Source organism: Ictalurus furcatus, chromosome 1 (genome assembly GCF_023375685.1).
Source record: "Ictalurus furcatus strain D&B chromosome 1, Billie_1.0, whole genome shotgun sequence".
In the NCBI taxonomy this organism is placed as follows: domain Eukaryota; kingdom Metazoa; phylum Chordata; class Actinopteri; order Siluriformes; family Ictaluridae; genus Ictalurus; species Ictalurus furcatus.
Genome location: NC_071255.1, coordinates 25,000,553 through 25,021,612, shown reverse-complemented (window position 1 = coordinate 25,021,612; position 21,060 = coordinate 25,000,553). Strand labels below are relative to the sequence as shown.

The window sequence follows — 21,060 nt, the reverse complement described above, 5'->3', positions numbered from 1 at the left end:
CACTCCTTCACTCAGCAGATAGTGTAGCTGTGGTGGAATGTGTGGCTCGCAGCTGGAGTGGTGTGTGTTTTCTCACACACAGCACACAGGGCTGGGGTGAAACCAGGGACACATGGACCGAATCTGTTATTTGCCACCTGCCTCTCCTACTCACGCAGTCCTCCACTGTTTTGTTTGTATTTCTATCCACTCTTTGCATTTACAGAGCATAAATGTTGCCTTTTCCTGGACTTTTTCTCATGTATGGTGGCTTTGAAATGAGATATGTAACCTTTCTTATAATTTACCTCATTTAGCCTGATCATGCAGCAAATTCTATAAAAGCTTAAAGTTGCTGAGTTATACAACCAATAGCTATAATATATCATTATGTCGACTCAGAAGTTTTGAAACATTTCAAGCACAATATGAGCATAGCTGTGTAGGCCTCTGTTTTTTTTTTGTTGTTGTTGTTGCTGTTTTTTTTATAGTACCTTCAAGTCTTTATAATAGAGTTATAATTTTTCAGGCGACTGCAATAAAAGACATTAAAAGACTATGTCATGGCTAGTTTACAGCTTTTCCCACAGCTGGGTGGGGGGAAAACACAAGGATTATTATGGTGGAGACACATCTATGTTGGGTAATTTGGCTGTCGCAGGCCGCCTACACTGATACTTTATTACTCATTGAGAAAGCATAGTAAAAAAAACAGTCTGCTGGCTCACTAACAGGTACTGAATAAGTGAAATGCTTTACTGTGTCTTAAGTATACATCTAAGTATTGCATTACAACATATTCCCAACTTCAGTGGATTGGTTTGATTTGGTTGTTTTAGTTTAAGTATGTGGGTTCATGAAGTTCTTCACAGCACCTTTTTCCTTTAAAAGGAATTAGTTTTATAATGTCAGTAGTGTGTTTAGAACCAAATCATCACTATACTCATAGAAAAATGCTCAACACGCATATATGCATTACACAAGGATCTAAATGATATCCTGGATAGTAATAGGAAGAATAGGAATTATATCCAGATATCATATCACATATTCTATCAATGATAAGATTATACTATATGGCCAAAAGGCACTGATGTTGGGTGAGGAGACCTGGGGCGTAGTCCTATCCTATTCATCCCAAAGATGTTCAGTGGGGTTGAGGTCAGGGTTCTGTGCAGGTGACTCATGTACTTCTTCTCTCCAACCTTGGTAAACCATGTCTTTATGGACCTTGCTTTGTGCACATAGGTGTATTGACATACAGGGAAAAGCATGGGCCTCTTCGTTCCAGTGAGGGGAAATTGTAATGTTACAGCATTTGTGGCAATTTGTGGCAACAGTTTGGGGAGGATGGTCTGGTGTCTACAAACTTTTGGTCATGTAGTGCATCTAACACTTTTGACATTGTGTGTTTGTTTGTTTTTATAAAACTGTAGCATTAGGTTTAAATGGAGTAGAGCAGAAATTAGCTGCATTAATAATTATGTCAGAAGGTCCTCACAAGAACAGTAAGGTGTGTGTGTGTGTGTGTCTGTGTGTGTGAGCGCGCAAGTGTTAACTGCCTGCCGCTTGACGTTTTTAATGTACTGTGCCTTTAAATAAATAAAAAATAAATAATAAAAAAAACAAAGCGCGCGAGAGTTTTCGGTTACATTCAATATAAAAAGTTCTAAAGCGCGTGCTCGCGCTTAGTGCTCGCATTTGCTTGCGTACTGTCGTTTGTGAGAAACTGAATGTACTCTATTACAATTAAATGAGATATATAATCGGGTTTAAACCTCACGGGAGTCAAGTCAGACTCTCGGAGTGCGAAAGAGGTCCGAGCTGATCTCACACACTCACTTGACTGTGGTTAAAAGCGGACAGCATCCTGCCTGAGTGCTTCAGTTCAGATGAAGAGGAGGACTGAACACACTCACTCCGGCTCCACACCTTTCACACTGAACTCTTTCTCTCTCTCTCTCTCTGCTCGGGTTCGTCTTTTCCTTAATATAAACGTCTGTCACGAGGATTATCTTTGAACCTTTTCGCCTTTTTTCCCCCCACGCGGATGACTTTTTCTCTCTCTTTTCATACAGTGAGTAGATATAAACAGTACAGTTTGTACTCAGACTTTGGTGAGTTCGCGTTTGTGCCTTTTTCACTTTTCACCATGGACAAAAGGAGAATTTTGAAGTGACTTCTTCACTCACAACACTTAAGGAAACTTTGAGTTTACTTTCTATTTACTTTCGCTGTAGCGTTTGAAAGCAGTGGACATGGATAAATACGAGGATTTGGGGCTCGAAGCGAGCAAATTCATCGAGGACCTGAATATGTACGAGGCGTCCAAGGACGGACTGTTCCGCATGAAGAGGGACGCAGGAAATAACCCGGACTTTGAGGAAACCAGGAAGGTGTTCGCCTCCAAAATGACCAAAATCCACATGCAGAAGCATCAAGAAGAGATGGCGAGAAACACCCTTCCAGAAAGGTTAAACGGTGGACACGTCAAAGTAGCAGATGGCACGTTTTACACCAAAGACAGACCACCTATCAGTAGCTCCAGACATGAAGCTGCATCTAAGCCACCCATTCTCTCAGGACCGAGCACATGTTATGAAGGACATAAGCATCATCCACTCAGCCCACATGATGCCAGGGTTTTTAGCTATGGAAGCAATCATGACCTCTTGCGCTCATGCCATAATCCATCAGTGGAACTTGGAAACTCTTATCATCAAACTATGCCTTTTCCTACCAGTCCATCTGGCACTTGGGCATCTAAGAACAATCCTCAATGCCAGGCGTCATCACCCACGTTTAGCCTGAGTTCAAGCGCACCTGGGTCTAACATGAACCGTGGAGCAACTCCTCCTCTTCGTCAGAGCTCACCATGCCAAACTTTAACATCCACTGGGAAGCCTGATTGTTTCCCACCATCAGACACAGATGCTCATGGAGAACCAGACTCTCACCACAAGTCTTCTCCTTATGTTAGCCCTACTCATCACTCTGAACCCATCATGTCTCGGAAAACCTATGGAGACCCACGCCATAATGGGGTTCCTCAAAGCACTGGGACGTGCTCTGCTGTCCAGCTGTCCCTAATAGCACAAAGCCAACCAGAAACACCTCAGCCTAAAGGTCAAGTCCAGTGCCACACTCGAGGACATAGCGGTCCTACTGTTTCAGACAACTTGGCGAACTCTACTGCAGAGCCAGCCCGGAGTGATGCCCACAGCCCCCCTCAGGCGCTCAAACTGCCATGCCACACTCTCCATATACAGCCCGAGCCTGGGCCGTCTGCAGCTGAAATAAAATTAGAAGCTCTAACTGAGCGACTGGAAAAGGAGATGGATGCCCAGCCTAAGGCTGACTACTTCGGTAAGGCAGACGTGATCACTCCCAGTGTCGTGTTTTTTTCCCCCCTACTAATCTTTTTCTCATCTGTAATTTTGCTGAACAGTATTTAACAGGCCACTGATTGAAAAACAAGCTGTCTGTTCCACTTGACCTTCACAGTGTGTATGAGAGAGAGTGAGTGTGAGTGAAGCAGGGTGGAGTGAGGCCAAGTTGTGTGATATAGTCAAGCATGTGTCTAAATGATGCATTGTTGCTCCCTGTTGCTTGTATGTCTCCAGCCCAAGGGATTTCAGTTACATTCTATTGTTAATTATTTGGGTTTCTTTCTTTCTTTGCTTTTTTCCATTTCATCAGCCCTTAACCTCCTCTGCTTGTCCTAAAGTCTCTGGACTAAACCTTTAGACTGGGGAAAAATGCCTCAACTTGAATAATTCTAGTTCAAAACTACACATTTTCATAACAAGTTAGGTCATTTGTCTGCATTTCATATATGTTGCACCTGAAATATATGTTGCCTTTATATATGTTGGGCAATATATGTTGCCTTTTCATAACATGAATTATAGACATTAATAAAGATGTTAACACAATTTTCACCAGTAAACCTACCATTACAGAGCTATTACAAAGTACACAGAAGTGGTCAGAAATGTGGTGAAGCAGTTAAAGGCAAAATGACTTCACAGATCTGACTACTAGATGACAAATTTAGTTACATGAAACTGCACATCAGTGTTAGTAAAATCTGGTTTGTGAATATCACTGTTTCCTTTTAGTATGCACTCCTGATGTCTGTGCTTCCTGTTATGAAATCTTTCCTGTATTTCAGGAATTCAGACTTTGCCCATTTCTGCATTTAGCTGCTTAGCACAGCATTTTTTTTTTTTTTGTCCTTGGCCTTGTATTATTTATAAAGATTTTATTTGAACCATCATAAAGCGATGATGTGAAGTTTACAGGAGAATTATTTAGAGATAATTTAAGAGGATATACAGCTTTGAAGGCTGAAGTGTATTTAGTCCATAATTCATTATCAGGAGTCATCAAGTACAAGAGTAACAGACTTAAAGACTTGAAGTGCACCTATTATGGTTGCTGCAAAGTTTCAAAAATCAAAGTGCATGACAAAATGAGTTATTGACTCCCTAAGAAGAAACCAATTTTGAACAGCTAAATGAATCGTTAATAATTCTAGACTTACTTCCTGTACTAACTTACATAGGTTTGTAACAAAAGACCCCGCCTCTGGTTTTCATCGACTGCTCACTGACAGACGGAGCTGAAACTCGTTATGGTAGTGGGCGTTTCCTTTTTGAAACGCACTGACAGCGGTAGACCAATTACAACAGACTGGGACATCTGACCAATCAGAGCAGAGTATGCTCTCTGAAAAGAGGAGTTTAGAATTAATCCTTTAGAACGGATCATTTAACAAGTCGTTTGTGACACTGGGAGGAAAAGATAATGCTGCAATTTAAATTATGAGCACATTGAATTGTTTTTTGACCTTGGATGCATGTAAATCTGTTGTATGAGACCTTTAAAACAAAATTAGGCACGTTTCAAAACCATAATAGGTGCACTTTAAATTCTCTGAGTAGTTCTCAGGGTGAGGCAGCCCTACAAACTAGCAAGAAATCCAGATGTAAGAAAAATGTATTCATTTGTTCTTCATCAGTAACCAATTTATCCTGGTCAGGGTCGCAGTGGATCCAGAGCCAATCCTGGGCACAAGTTGGGAGAGTTCAGCCTAGATAGAATGCCAGTTTCAGAAAAAACGTTTAGTGTAATGTTAGAGGTGCCGCCAAAACATCATCTTTGAATCTTTTTATAAAGCTTTCTTGACTATGAGAGCTTACAGGATAATTATTTAGAGGTTATTTAAGAGGATATGCAAATCTGAAGGCTGATATGTGATTTTAGTCCATAATCCTGAATGTCAGAATTCATCAAGTACAAGAGTAGCATATACGCCAACTTAAATTCTGTGAGTGGTTTTCAGGTTGAATCAGTATCACAGCAAAACAGCCAACACTGTCAACCAGCATGGCCTATTGTTTACGCATATACATGCAACCACTAAGTGATAGCAGATTTTGGTGTGACTAAGTGAAAGAACAGTACATTCAGGATGATGTGTTGCGTGGGACTGACTGCTTGTCCTCATTCAGGTCTCATCCTTACACTCCAAACTGTGGCTCATTCTCTGACTCACTCTGTCAGGCCACAAAATGGTCTGAGTGATGAATGGAGAGCTTGGCCTTATTGATGCCTAAGCATATTTAAAAACTCGGTCCTGCTTTTCATGGCTCTGTCTTTTTCCTGTGAAGAGTGGGTGAGAGTTGACATCACTGTGTCTATTTTCAGTCTTTGTTCCTGTGGTCAGTGACAACAGGTCATTTGCTTTGTATTTCAGTCTTGAAACACATGAAACCATCTCATTTCCTCTCTACTACAGGAAGAACATGGACAAAAATAGCATATTCCCATACAATATTAATACAAAATGAAAACTAATTTAGAGGCTGTGCTGTGTCATAGTTAAAGATTCATTTGCATTCACAGGAAAATGATATGAACACTCAGAGATATTAAGAATAATACTAGTGCACAATAAATCTTTTGAAAGCCTCAGTATTATAAAGTCTGACATTGTCTTAACAATGTACACAATACAAAATGTACAGCTCTACAAACTAGCAAGAAATCCAGATGTAAGAAAAATTCATTCATCCGTTCGTTCATTGTCGATAACCAGTGTATCCTGGTCAGGGTCACAGTGGATCCCAAGCCAGTCCAAGTAACACTGGGCTCAAGGTGGGAGAAGTCAGCCTAGATTGGATGCCAGTTTCACACAAAAAAAAATGTTTAGTGTAACGTTAGAGGTGCCTCCAAAAACATCATCTTTGCATCTTTTCTCGGCTATGAGAGCTTACTTGTAGATTATTTTTTTGCCATACATGCAGTATTGAGCTCACAGTCAAGGCATTGAGTAAAGGTTCTGGGAAAATGATCTTGCAGCCAAACTACTGCACCGGGGGGATGTTGAGGAATGTCTGGAAAAGCAGTTGTAGTATTTTTTAAAAGAGAGTTTGGGCCGGAGCCAGGAGATGATGATGATAAATAGGGAAGCGCTACAATGTAGTCCAAGTGTCAGTGGCTCAATAGTTGAGATCCAAATGGATTAGACCTTCTCTGTCTAGACGTTTAAGCACAACTTGTGTGTATCAGACTTTTTTTTTTGCTTCAGGAGAAACAGATGATCAGACATGATGTGAGACAGAGCAGGAAGAGAAAGGAGCAAACATGCCAGTAGACTTTATCTTAATTTTCTATATTACTTGATATCTTCACTCTTACACTAATATATTATTACTAGATTCCATAAACAACACCATTCCCCTACAGATACCTAGAGAGGTGCAATAACTGGTCGTTTTACACATTGACACATCGTCCGGGTTCCCTGTTTAGAAAACTTTCCATAGGATACATCCTAAACTTTTCCTAGGCACAAAAAGCAGGGAAAAAACAGTGTATTACGCAGAATTCCTTTAACAGTTGCCAGTAGCTACAGGATCATGTATGTACACAGACATGAGCTTTAGATCCCACCCTGTCTCCTCCAATAAATAATTGTAAATGGTTCTTAACATTATATTTATTGAAGATTGACTGTGTTAAGTCAGCCGATGCGATTTCTTTGCTGTGATCTCTTCAGTGCTGGTTCCATTTCACAACTCTCTCAGGGTGGCTCTCAGAAAAAGAAATTCGAAGAGGGTGGCTCTCAAAAATAGAAATTTGAAGAGGATGGCTCTCAATGAAATTCGAACAGGGTGGCATATAACTGAGTCATCATGAGTCAAAAATTCCTCTGAGTCCTTAAACACGTGCCCCTTCTTTAGCTTGTCATTTCCTAAAAGTATCATTGAGTCCATTCAGTTGTTCTGCAGCAATATTTATAGACCAAAGCACCCTTATTTATTGCAACTTTATCACAAAGACCTCTGTGTGTAAATACGGGTAAGGAATTTTACCTGTTTGTTTGAAGCACTCCTTAACAATGGAGTCACAAATCGCATGCATGCTCAAGGATATGCTTGATGGTACATACATGGGAAATGGTGTGTGCACTTACTACAGCTGTTTTCAGAAGGCCCCAGGAAAGTGAGAATGTGCATGGAGTCTAATCACGTCCCCGTCTGTAGAGCAGGACATGGACTGAGCGCTTCCCCTTGGTGCAGGATTTGATGCCGTATTACACATTCTGAGTCTCGAAAATGAGTATTTTGACATAACTTGGTGTGGCATGAAAATCCATGTTGAATTAACCTGAACCTCAGTCCTTAATGCTTGAAAAAAATTATTATTATTGAGAAATTTCACTGGGAATCCTAAAGAATTAAATATATTGGCCTTGAGTTCACTTCTTTGGAATTCAGCTACTGAAAAGTTGGATTAAAATATTAAAGCAAGGTTTTGTATGTATTTTAACACTGTTATTCACTTTATGGAAGTTCAGAGAAAAATACATTTTGTTTTCAAGCGTCATAAATTCAAGTTCTGAAGAATCTGATTTAAACACCATATAAATCATCCTTGTTGGATTAAAAACATATAAAATGTATAAAAAGATTTTAACCCCACATGATGAATTTATAAATGCTTTATATTTTCCCCCATTAGCCAGAAAATTAATTTTAAGGTGAAACTTAAGTTATTTGTCAGTAAATTTAATTGAAATATGCTTCGGTACAAAGTGTATAAAAAAAACATACACGATAAAAATTCTCACAATTGCTAAAAGATTCAGAACTACACTATGTTTCAGTATCAGTTCTGTATTTCTGTGTAATATTAGAAAGCATCGTAGTTATTTTTGCCTCTGGTATTTCTGTATGGAAAATGTTGTGTTTAAGGCGAGTAATATGAGTGTGGTAGTGTCCTCTTGTAGAGCTTAACACTTCAGGGATGGTTTGTTTGGAGTGGGCTGAGAGGGTGTAGGCAGAGCTTAAATGCGTGATGTTTGAACCCCGAGAGAACAGAGGCTTCTTTGTGGGTGTTTCGACCAGCCTGTCCCTGACGTTCCTCCCTACCTTGGAGGAGAAATCACTCCGGGTAATGCTGTTAGCTCAGCGTGATGCTGACCATCATGTCATTCCTCATCTGCTCTCAAACACTGTGAGGCCTAGCCCATGTCTGAATGTTTAACAAAGACCACTGTTGTGTAGGGGTTTTCTTTTTTCGGCATTTCATCAGCGGTGCTGTAGATCTTGTGATCTTGTCATTTAGTTGAACTTTCTTTGTGTTCAAAAACACATTTTGGTAATACTGTTTAATGTTGGGAAATTTAGCTGGGAGGTAGATGAATATGTTATGGCAACCTAGATTTTTATTTTATTTTTTTTTGCATCATCAAGTATCCAAGGTGGAGCCAAATTGTATGGAATAGCATATTCATCAGCAGTTTTCTCTTTGTCTGATGGTTTGTAACCAAGATTATTGTCGTATTTAAGCTGTCTGCATCATGCACTTCTTCTGTCAACAGTTGGCTGTGAAATGAAAGGAGGTTAACAGTAGCGCATTATCAAGGGTTCTTTGCTCTTTAGCATGGTTTGGCACGCACACTAAATGAGAGCGATTATTGTGACAGGGCCATAATTGTATTGTTGCTCCACACTGAAGACCGAACTGGTAAAAGAGGGGCAATAATGAGATGGCAGGGAAATAACTGTAATCAGGGCCATGTCTCAGTATGCCAGCTCTTGCAATAATCAACATAATAGGAAACATGACACAAGTCTTTAACACTGTCCTCATTTCATTTATTATGGTTCAAAGTGACTCTGCGATTTCACCTCTCTCCCTTTACCCTTCCTCAGTGATTCTATCCTTTTCTTTTTGTTATACCCTTTGTAATAATTCTTCTCACATTCATATAGAGAGCATGTGTGGGTATGTGTGTGTATCATGTTCGGCAGTGTTCTGTGGGTACCCTTCAGCATCTGATTACGCTGATCATGTGGTAGAATTCTCAGCGTGTGTGCCAACTCAAACAAGTAAAGCTGACTGTGCTTCTCATTGTTGTTTTTCATCTTATTTGTTTATTCAACAGGCAGTTTCATGCCCAATGTCATACATCATGTCATGAAATGAATCGATTTCTTTGTGCAAATATACTGCAAATATTAGTGGGAAAAGTACTTTTTGCACTGGTGGGGAGGGGAATGTGGCTGCACCTCCGAATTAGCCTGGAGTTAAGTGAAAACGCCCGATGACACATCATCAGCATACAGAGATCCAGCACCAGCCGAGCGAGGTTTGTTTGCTGTGGTGCCAATGTGGGATCGAACCCATAACCCTCAGTGGTGCCACTCTGACACACTTACCACTGTGTTGGTTACTGCATGTAATTATAATGGTGGCATTGATATGGTTGCGTTGTGGGTCTTTTTTTTTTGCAGGCAGTTGTGTGAAATGCAGTAAGCCTGTGTATGGAGCCAGTCAGGCTTGCCAGGCCATGGGTAGCCTCTACCACGACAGCTGCTTCACCTGCAGTGCCTGCAGTAAGTATCTCATCTCATTCACATCTCTCAAACTCTCTCTTGCTTTCTCATATTTATATTACCTATGGTCTCTTCCTCATCTATTGTTCATTTAAATTCAAGAATATCAATATGGTTTACCTAATAGAATGCATTAATGCTTAACTTTAGATCTAAAGAATTACTACACATCCTGAAAAGAATATTATGTGGACTTAAAAACCCTTATAGAGTTATAAATGGTAAATGGTCTGCACTTATATAGTGCTTTTTTAACCTTGGTGGTTCCACAAAGCATCTACACTGTGTCTCTTCCACCCATTCACACACACACCAATGGTAGCAGAGCTGCCATGCAAGGCACTAGCTTGCCATTGGGAGCAACTTGGGGTTCAGTGTTTTACCCAAGGATGTGGAGTCATGTGGGCCAGGAATCGAACCACCAACCCTATGATTAGTGGACAACCTGCTCAACCACCTGAGCCACAGCCACCAAATAGGGTTGTTCTAGAATTTATAGGCAATACAAGCAATATCATAGCCTATGCAGCCAAAGTATTTTAAATATGACTTGTGTAATGTACTCTGATGTTCTTTTCCTGGTAGGAACATCAGCCAGCAAGACACTGAAATAGTCCAATCTAGAGGAGTAGCATAGTGTCTAATTTTGGAAATGTTTATTTATTGCTGCGTATTGAAATCCATTTGTCCTCAATCATAGGACGAGTAGGCATACAGGCACAGAGATTTATTGAGCCCCAGCACTATAGTACAACCGATAGAAAGCGTAGTGAAGTGCTATTGATAGATACTAAGTGAAGTGCACTAATGCACTGTTTTCGAGACACTTTATTTATGAGAAGCAATTTAAAATTGAAGCAAAGGAACAACACTAGTGCATGTAGCTGCTAGAGCTGTAACTTGGATACGAAACACATTCAAAACATTATTTCATCAGTCACCATTTTTCACACACCTGAGCAGAGAAGAAGAGTCAGCTGTCTGTGAAAATGATCATCAAACACATGGCACTGGCTGAAAGACAGCCAAGTTGGCAAAATAGGTGCCTGGGTTTGTATATTTTTCTGAATCTGCATACGTGTTAAGTGCATTTTGCATTTAGTGAGTTAACAGTATTTGTATTTTGATGCATTTCCATTGGTTAATTACTCAACCAGGTAATGTTATTCGTCGTATTCTGTAAAAAAAAAAAAAACACCCATCTATTTTTTTCACCAGGTGCTACCTATCTTGGCCTTGTGTGAATGTGGTGAACTGGTTGTGCTAGCTTATTTGGTTTCAGGGTGTGTCTCCTTTTAAGTAACGCCAAGAAGATGTAAAGAAAAGTCTGAATGGAGTTACACTGTGCAACGGAAAGATCACATCGTATATCCTGTGGGGGTGTGCTGAATGCATCATTTTGAAATTTTTACTGCAGGAGGAGAAAAGGAAGTGTAGTTTAGTGGTTTTATACAGTTAAATGTAATTTCCCTTCAATTACTAGCATGTTATTTGAATCATTTTGACACGAAACATTATAAAGGTATTTTAGAGTAATGCTATTAATATGGAAAGATTGGTTGGCAGTAGAATGAATTTAAATTTAAATATGGATTTCTATAAAGCTGCTTTGTGACTTTAGCTGTTTCTCAATATGCGTGCTTATGCAAGCTTGCGTCCTTATGTCCTCGTTCTATGTCATCATCCACCGTCGAGTTCAATTCCGTTACTCAAGAACGCAAGTACCAGGGATGCATGAAATGTGCTGGGACGGTCCATACTACAACAGGTAGATCGCAGCACATCTCAATTCTCGCCAAGATGTGTTTTATGTCCTCCTATCCTTCCGAATTTGTTCTTCAAAGGTAGCCTGGCAAGACCGGTCTAAACAAGGACGCAAGTCCATTCTTCACACTCTTAGAGTTGAGAAACTGCCAATGTCCATTGTTAAAAGCACTATGTAAACAAAATTGTATTGAATAGGCAGTACTTTAATCAAAATTGCATATTCATGCTATCACTGCTCCTACTACTTTCCAGCATCCATCCAAAAGGCAATAACTTGTTATAGATCATGCTGTGATCTTATTCACTATATTTCTTACCCCCTCCCCCCTCCAAACTCCCTAAAATTTACTGCTGTTGCTAATGGCTACATCACTGGCAGGCATTGAAGGGGTGTCAGGCTTAAACTCTGTGTTGGCTGCATTGTGTGTGGGCTCAGAGTTCATGCTGTGAGGTGGCATGTGGCCAGGTACTGCTGGAGCTGATGATTCCAAACAGGAGCCATATGTTTGTGTTCAGGCAGCATACGTGCCATTAAACCAGTTTCATCAACCCCCACCTCCTATTTAGGCTTGGCACTCACACATACACATCAGTGCCCAACTCCTGAAAGGAAAACTTGCTGAGGCATTCCTAAGCTTCTCATCTGCATGACTGGTGCTCTGGTACGGCTGAATCCTCCACTTACAATTTCTTCCCTAATTACTCGGGCAGTCAAAGGGGAAGGGCCTGTTAATGGGTGCTGGTAGCTATTACCATATGCCATAAGCAAAAACATTCCACACATTTCTGGGCCCTGTGCAAACGCAGCCTCTGTTGAACCACTTTGCATGTTTTTAAAAATGCAAACATTTTTGTCCTAACCCCTTGCAGGCTCCTTTTAGTTAGGATTCTTTCTTGGATAGCCTGTTCTACCTCATCTGTCACACAGTGTAACTGAGAATCAGCTCTTTGTGCTTCTGGAGGTCTACCTGTGTTTGAATCAACCTGACGTCTACCAATGTTTATGAGGTTGTGTTTAGTTGCTGTGTGGATATCCCATTAACAAAGGGGCCTTGCTGGATAAGAGTGCAGCCTGAAAGCAGGGTCTCTGATCCTTGGGTGGGATGAGCAGATGGATATCAGTGTTGTGTCAGCTGGAGGCTGTAAGAGTGAAGCCTGGACAATGATGGCAGAGGAAAGAAGGGTGTACAATCTCCTAGGAGTGTTGTGTATGCCTATCCTAGGAGTCATTGGACAGTGCATTCAGAAAGTATTCAGACCACTTTATTTTTCCTGCAGCCTTATAAAGTGAAGTCTCAATACTTGTGTAAATGTGATATTTCTGTGTTATATTTTAATCAGTGTGAACCCTGCCTTATACCTTTTACTACAGAGCATTTTTGCAGATTGATGAAAAAATGTATTATAAGATATAAAATTAGGAAAAGGTGCAGAGGTCTGAATAATATCTGAATGCACCATAAATGAACACACCGTAGACCTGTCAGCAGGTATAAGAAAATAACCATTAGACCTATCTATTGGGATTTTTTTTGTTTGTTTTTTTGCCAATCCACATTGTTACTAGTACAAAAAAAAACCTGGAAAAACTTTGATTTCAGATCGAGTTTCAAGTGTCCACATTTATAGATATCACAGATTAGTAGTTTACACTACATCAGTAATATATGGTTTAATGGTGAGTGTATTAAAATTCTGGAGATGAGTAACACATGGAGTCACATTGTTAAGTTGCCAAAGATACAAATTACTGTGAACCAAAGCTGTAATACTTGTGTGTCTTGTGGTATACAGTATTAACAACTTCAGTGTTTTGTGAACAGGAGAAAATTTGTCAACTATTTATCCTGTCAAGTCTTATGTAAAGTGGGCTGGTGATGCTAGATGGATTATGTTAGTCGTGTTATGTCTTACTTTATGAAATGTCTAGTGCCTTGATACTCCTTTCAGCAATTTTCTACAGCACCATAAACTCACAATTAGTGCTACAGCAAAGACTGCATCAGTGACTCTTCTGTAACATGAAGATTAGCTTTATGGCCTTATGTAGGATCTAGAAATAGTATATTGGCAACACAATGGCTCTTAAAAGAGGAAAGCAGAAAGAGAATCAATAGAAAATCTCTCACAAAGCCATAAATACCAGTGAACAGAGATGGCCTTCTGACAGATTATGGCCTCCCTTTTCTAAACATACCAAACACAAGGGACTGGCACAGGAAGTGTGCTAGATACTAGCCATGGGTTAGCAAGGCATGCTTTTAATGTCTGTTTTTACCTCGAGCTCTGGATCATCCCCTCCACAGAGAAGCTTTGTAAAAAAGCAGGCACTGAGAGAGATAGTAAGTCAAGGGCTTCTGTTCTCGCACCTGTGGTGCCTTATCACATCTCAATTTTCCATTTCCTTTATTTGATGTTCCTTTGCTTTATTGGCTATTTTTATGGATTTGACTGTTAGACTTTCAGTGTGGCAGCTGTTTCACCAGCAGTTTGTTGGAGAGAACAGGGTGGCGATTGTTTGGACACTCAGAGGAGGGCTGTCTTGATCCTAGTTAAAGCTCAACCCTTCAGTGTGAGATATTTGTTATTCAGGCCTGAACACCAAGTAACACATGGCCTGCAGTTTCACTTTGAACTCCTTCTCATATATAGTAAATGATTATATTGATATAGCTGTTGTGTATTTATACGTAGCACACCAAACAGAAATGAATAAAAAATATGTAACATTATAGGCAGGTGACAAATGGAAAAAAAAGAAAAGAAAAATACAAGCAAGCAAAAAAACAGAAAGTATCTTAGTATCTGTATCTATCACCCTTAGTATATATGGACTGGGAAGGTTTGGTTTAGCAGTCTTTATTTTTGTATTAACATTTCCACAGAAGGTTTTTGTTTTTCAGCTTTTGAGGGAAAATGAATCGGGGGTGGGGTGGATATGGAACGGGGTTGTATGGAATTTGTGTTTTGAGAAAGCAGCCCCAGTCTCCAGGACTCATCAGCAATGAAAAAATGTTGTGTTGTATGAATCAGTGCATTAAGCTCTGATATGTCAAGCCCAATAAGTTTTATAAGAGATATTTTCCTTATAGTGTCAGACTATTATGATTATTTAAGCTATGGCAACCCTTAATACAACATAATAAGAATATCATACACGGTATTTATGCATAGGAATTAATTATTCATTTGCTCTGAATTCTGTACCAGTACAAACTGACCTTTAATTTATATTATATTAAAACTCGGTCTTGAATGCTCTTCGTCTGCCTGGAAACTCTGGCACTTTTTGCCAGGATAAAGACAGACTGAAAAGAATGTGAAGGGAGAGAACAGTCTGTTCAGAGTAGAATTTCTTCTTTTAGGATGTTTGACTTAAAGAAATCCAGAGAAGATTAGAGATTTAGAAAAGAAAGAGATAATAATGGCTGAGAAAGACTGTAATTAACTGCTGTTGATTCACCGTTGATGTGTTTAAGGACAAAGATAATGAAACAGGTAGATAAGAAATCATAGAGGACCAAGAGCCACTGTAAAATTATCGACTGGTTTTGTTATCATTTCAGCACCATTTTAAAGAGTGCTATGACACAGAGGTGTCAAACATTGTATTATAGGGACCAAATTACTGTTAAGGCCAGAAAATGAAAGGATTTTGGTAGAGGATGAAAAGGTTGTAATCCTATGGGCTTTTAACTTCTCAGTAATATGATTCTTTAGGACAGTTATTAAATATTTTGACAGTATACTTTCTAAGTATATTATCAAAACAGTGAAGACGGTATTCACCACAATTCACTTGCATTCTAACTGCTTAGCAATTGCCATCCAGATTCATGATGTTAAAGTGAATTTATTGGTCGGGTGGGAGAAGAAGAATGGTTAAAGAAGAGAGGATGACCTCTGTAAGGTTGAACAAACCCCATAAGACTGCTGAGTTTGACGTTTAACCGTCATCTCCCAGGAGACCATATGATTTAGTCACCACACCCCGACTTTACTGACAAACTCAGCTTCATTTCCTCTTTTTTTTCCCACAATGTATAATGCTGCATATTTTAACCTCTGAACCTAACTGTTAGACAGTTAAAACATTTCCTGTAGATTTTAGAGATCAGACTAGTCTGCTGTAGTGTGTTGTTTAATAGTGTTGTAACTGTGTAGAGAAGTTTTTTACATTACGTTTTTTCAAGATGTGGTTGCAGTTGACTGGCACTCTTCTGTATTTGTTGGCATTCTATAGGGTGTGAGTCAAACTCTAGACCCCAGAAAAACTGCTTCGTATATACACCGCCAGTATGTACTGTCTGTATGTTCGAGGCAAATGGATAAAGGCTTCTATTGATGATGTGTTGCAGGCCTGTAAGGGTTAACTACATTACCCGGTACCCCTCCTTACAAAATGTGTGGAATGTTCCCCTTTCCTGTGGGACAGGGGGTTTGTGAGTGGGCGGGGTGTGTGTGTGTGTGTGCGTGCACACTTGTGTGCTCGAGTGCATGCGTGCATGGATGTGTACTCATGATTGTGGACGAAGGAGAACCAAAAAAGAAACAATTCAGACTGGGAGTTCACCCAGTCAGGTCGCGCCTATGGACTGATGAATAAGAATGACGATTGCATGAGCTCCATGTGGTCCTTACTTTCTGCCTTGTACTGTCCCACACATTCATGCTGTGTCACTGTTTCCACGTGAATATATTCATATCTTAAGCTAAAATATGCATTTCTGTATATGTGGGTTATGTAAATGTATGATGCAGTTTTTTAAGAGACTTTGGTGTTTTCATAGGAGGAACTACACAATATGAAATGATAGAGAATTCAAAACAAGGCTCATAACTCATATATAACAATAAATTATTAAACTGATTAAGCTTTTTTGTTAATTAAATTAAATAAAGGCTGTGTATTGACATTAACAATCAGTTTTACCTGTCAACTCTGTGGCTCAGGTGGTAGTGCGGGTTGTCCCCTAATCGTAGGGTTGGCGGTTCCATTCCCGGTCCATGTGACTCCACATACCGAAGTGTCCTTGGGAAAGACACTGAACCCCAAGTTGCTCCCAATGGCAAGCTAGCGCCTTGCATGGTAGCTCTGCTACCATGAGTGTGTGTGTGAATGGGTGAATGAGACACAGTGTAAAGCGCTTTGGAACTGCTAAGGTTAAAAAAGCACTATATAAGTGCAGACCATTTACCAACTCTCTTGTCCAGTCTGTACAGGATTATGTAGAGGGTTTTTTTTGTGGTTGTTGCAGCTAAAAATGCTTGGTTTTGCTGCAGTTTTTTTCAAAAATTGTGATACAACTTGCAGTTTTTTGTGCTTTTTTTTGTGTAAAATTAAATTGCCAAAGCCTTTCACAGTGATGTTTGTAAGTAAATGAGACCTTTAAGCTGTATTCAAGTTCGACTTACATGAATCGGCTTTACATGAAGAGGGCTTTGTGTGATTTGTGTGATTACATCACATGATGCATCTTAACCTAAATCTGCTGAAAATCTGCTCTAATTTAAAAAAAATTGCAAGCTACTCTGAACATTGCGGAGTTTGCTTGATTTTATGCTGAAGGGAATCCTGAAATCCTAAAGGGACTGCTTGCCAAAGCTCTTTTCTCAAGGACAGGCATAGTTGTAATGCGAGACATGTATGTGATGTAATGTGTGACCTGTAATTCTGTGTGCTGCCTGCAGGTCGGAAGCTCAGGGGGAAAGCATTTTACTATGTTTCTGGGAAGGTGTTTTGTGAAGAGGATTTTCTGGTAAGTTATCTGCATAAAACATCTCTTTAGTTGTGTAAAGATATACAATAACCTAGTGGCATGTTTTAATTCCCATCTGTTAGCATTCAAACATTTTTAAAAACTTTACCCACCAAGCACTTATTAGCATAATTAAGCATTTTGCTGGTTCTGGAACAGGGAGCTCTGAGTACTGTTAGAAGTCAGAGTGGGAAAATGATTAAGTGATTTGAAAAAGTCATGTGGTTGTCTGTTCTAAATAGACTTAGTGGCTTATTTAGACTAGAATAAACTTAGTGCTGTTATGTTTATGTCTTCATACTAAATCTCAATTAAATGGGTGCTTGTGGGTGTTGAAGACACTATGAAAAAAAATTCCTTTCTTTATGTTTCTTCAAGGATATCTGTTCCTTTTTCTGTGTTTAAATAGTGAGATATATGCTTTGGTGTTCTGTCCAATAAACCAAATGATGATTATCTCCAGTATGATCTTTAAGTTTACAGTTCTTTTCTGATTAGCCTGCAGGTTTTTTTTTTTATATTGGAGCTCCAAGCAAAATATTTAATTACAGTATTAAATCTACATTCCTGATGCCTTGTACCAGTGTTGTAATGTAACCATGATAGCAAACATAAATGGTTTAGGCACAGTCTACATTTAAGATCCGCTACTGCCTTTGATGAGATGGTACTAATTGGAAGTAAAGCAGATGAATAACGTGGGTTTATGTAGAAAGAAATGATTTATAGGCATCAGTACACGAAAATGTATTAAATGACAGAGGAGGAGGGCTTTGTGTTTACACTAACAACGTCTGGTGCACAAACTCTGTAATAACTGACACTGCTCGCCGGACCTGGATTATTCATCAGTAAGATGTCACCCCTTCTATCTGAAGCGAGAATTCGCAGTTGTTGTAATCACTGCTGTTTACATACCCCTGGATGCTAACACCACAACAGCTTTGGGCTACTTGCTAACTGCCATTAGTAAACAACAGCAGGCCCATCCAGATGAAGTCTTTGTAATAGCAGCCGATTTCACCAGACCCAGTCTAAAGACTGTCCTCCCGAAATTTCACCAGCATGTCCAGTGTCCAACTAGAGGAAAAAACACACTTGACCATGTATATAGCAACATCAAGCATGGATATAAAGCATCACCTCTCCTATCTAGGACTGTCTGACCACATTTCACTGTTTCTGACTCCGGCATACAGACCACTTATCAAAAGGGTAGAGCAGTACAAGTATGGCCAGAGGGGGCACCTGAGCAGCTGCGGGACTGTTTCAGTTGCACTGACTGAACTGTATTTGTGGACGACAATATCGACATCTATACATCCTCTGTACTATTTTATGTAAAATGCTGCATTGATATTGTCCCCACCACGAAATGGATTCACATGTTTCCTAACAGGAAGCCGTGGATGACCAATAATGTAAAAATTCCCACTGAAGGCCAGCAATTCTGCTTTCCGGTCCGGTGACGTGCAGCAGTAGTGTGCAGCCAGGATGAACCTGAAGAAGGGCATCAGGGATACTAAGGTAGCCTATAGGCAGAGGATCGAGAACCACTTCAGCAACTCAGACCGCCACCGGGCATGGCAGGGGATTCATCACATCACTGGGCAGAATAACACCAGCAGCCTGACCAACAGCATTGCTTCAGAGGCAGAGCAGCTCAACCAGTTCTTCTGCCGCTTTGAGGTGGAAAGAACTGGGACTACCATCAATCCAGTTCCCACAACCGATAGCCAGACACTCATCATCCAGCCTGCTGAGGTGATGTGCACTCTCCGTAAAATCAACATATGGAAAGCAGTGACGTCCACGATAGTGCCAGTGCCCTTTCTAGAACCTTCAAACTAACTGTCCCTCAGTGGTGGAATGAACTTTCAACCTCAATCCAGACCACAGAATCTGTCACTATTTTCAAAAAACAGCTAAAGACCCACCTCTTCTGTGAGCACTTAACTAACCCCTAAAATGCCAACCCCACATTATTTAAAAAACAAACTTACTCTGGCTCTTACATCTCTACTCTGCACACGTTGCTTCTCTAGAACTCAATTAAAAGATCTTGTATGGTAGCACTACTTGTATTGTTCTCCATTTGATGTATCGTTTTGCTTGTATTTCCTCATTTGTAGGTCGCTTTGGCTAAAAGTGTCTACTAAATGAATAAATGTAAATGTAAAGCAGGCTGCCATAATATCTCTTAATGATTATAGGCCCATTGCACTGACAACTGTAATCATGAAATGTCTGGAGAGACTGGTTCTGCGTCACATCGAGGCTGCTCTGCCACTCACATTGGACCCCCACCAGTATGCATACAGGGCCAACAGGTTGACAGATGATGCCATCTTCACTGTGCTCCACACTGTACTGTGCAACCTGGAACACCAAGGAACGTATGCACGGCTGCTGTTCATGGACTACAGTTCTGCATTTAATACTATCTTACACAGCAGATTGTTCTCCAAGATGTCTGACCTAGGCATACAGCACAACATCTGCCCGTGGATTAAGGACTTCTTAACAAAGCGGCCACGGTCAGTGAGGACGCGACTGCATCATTCTTCAACTCTGACACTAAGTACAGGAGTTCCACAAGGCTGTGTGCTGAGCCCGTTTCTCTATTTTCTATATACCCATGACTGTATACTATCTTATAACACTAACAACATTATCAAATTCGCGGAAGACATGACTGTGGTGGGGTTGATCAACAGAGGCGATGAGTCTGCCTACAGAGAGGAGGTACAGAGGCTGGTGGTGTGGTGCACAGAGAATAATCTGACTTTAAATGTCAAGAAAACAAAAGAACGGGAAGAAGTGGGGTGTTCACACACCACTGCATGTCAACGGGGAGATGGCGGAGAGTGTCCAGCTTTAAATTTCTGGGCACACACATCTCAGAGGACCTCTCATGGATGATAAACATCACGGCACTAGTCAAGAAGGCACAAAAGCAGCTGTACTTCCTAAGATTGCTCTTGGTGTCATTCTACTGCTGCTCCATTGAGAGTGTCCTCACACTTGGTATGCTGATGTGGTATGGAGGCAGCTCTGCAGTTGATAAAAAGGCTTTGCAGAGATTCATAAAGACTGCACAGAACATCATCACAAACCAACAGTTATCTGCCCTAGACAATATATTTACCTCCCGTTGCCTACAGAAAACACATAACGTTCTGAAGGACTTATATCACCCTGCCCATCATTTCTTTGAATTGTTGCCGTCTGGAAAACGCTACAGGTCTATCAAAACACACACCACAAGATTCATGAACTGTTTTTATCCTAAAGCTGAAACTGAAAACACATCCTCGAACTACAACACATCATTGATGTGCAAGAACCATTATTGTGCAATAACATTATGAGCACATTATTCCACTTACCATTCTTGTGCAATAACATTATGAGAATTTAATTTCTTTTATGTGGAATATGGCTTTTGTTTGTAATATGCACTTAATTATTCTGTAACTGTATATGTTGGCAAGTCCATAATTTTGTTGTATGTTTGGACAATGACAATAAAGAAATCAAATCAAAAAGCGCATATGGGTGTAATTGCTAGGTGTCCACAAACTTTTGGCCATAAAGCATATGTAAATGTCTGCAAGTGTTAGATGTGCCAATATAATATTTTT

At 40.1% G+C, this 21,060-nt stretch overlaps 1 protein-coding gene across 1 annotated transcript in view; it reads left to right on the top strand.

Annotated features, from left to right (window-relative positions):
- Positions 1-1,610: 1,610 nt before the first annotated feature.
- limd1a (LIM domains containing 1a) overlaps positions 1,611-21,060 on the top strand; it is a 28,885-nt gene continuing 9,435 nt past the window's right edge. Inside the window, exons 1-3 of the mRNA XM_053633855.1 lie at positions 1,611-3,345; positions 9,789-9,890; positions 17,349-17,416. Of these exons, the coding sequence (XP_053489830.1) occupies positions 2,238-3,345; positions 9,789-9,890; positions 17,349-17,416 (1,278 nt within the window). The 5' untranslated portion in view covers positions 1,611-2,237. The remainder of the gene's footprint in view (positions 3,346-9,788; positions 9,891-17,348; positions 17,417-21,060) is intronic.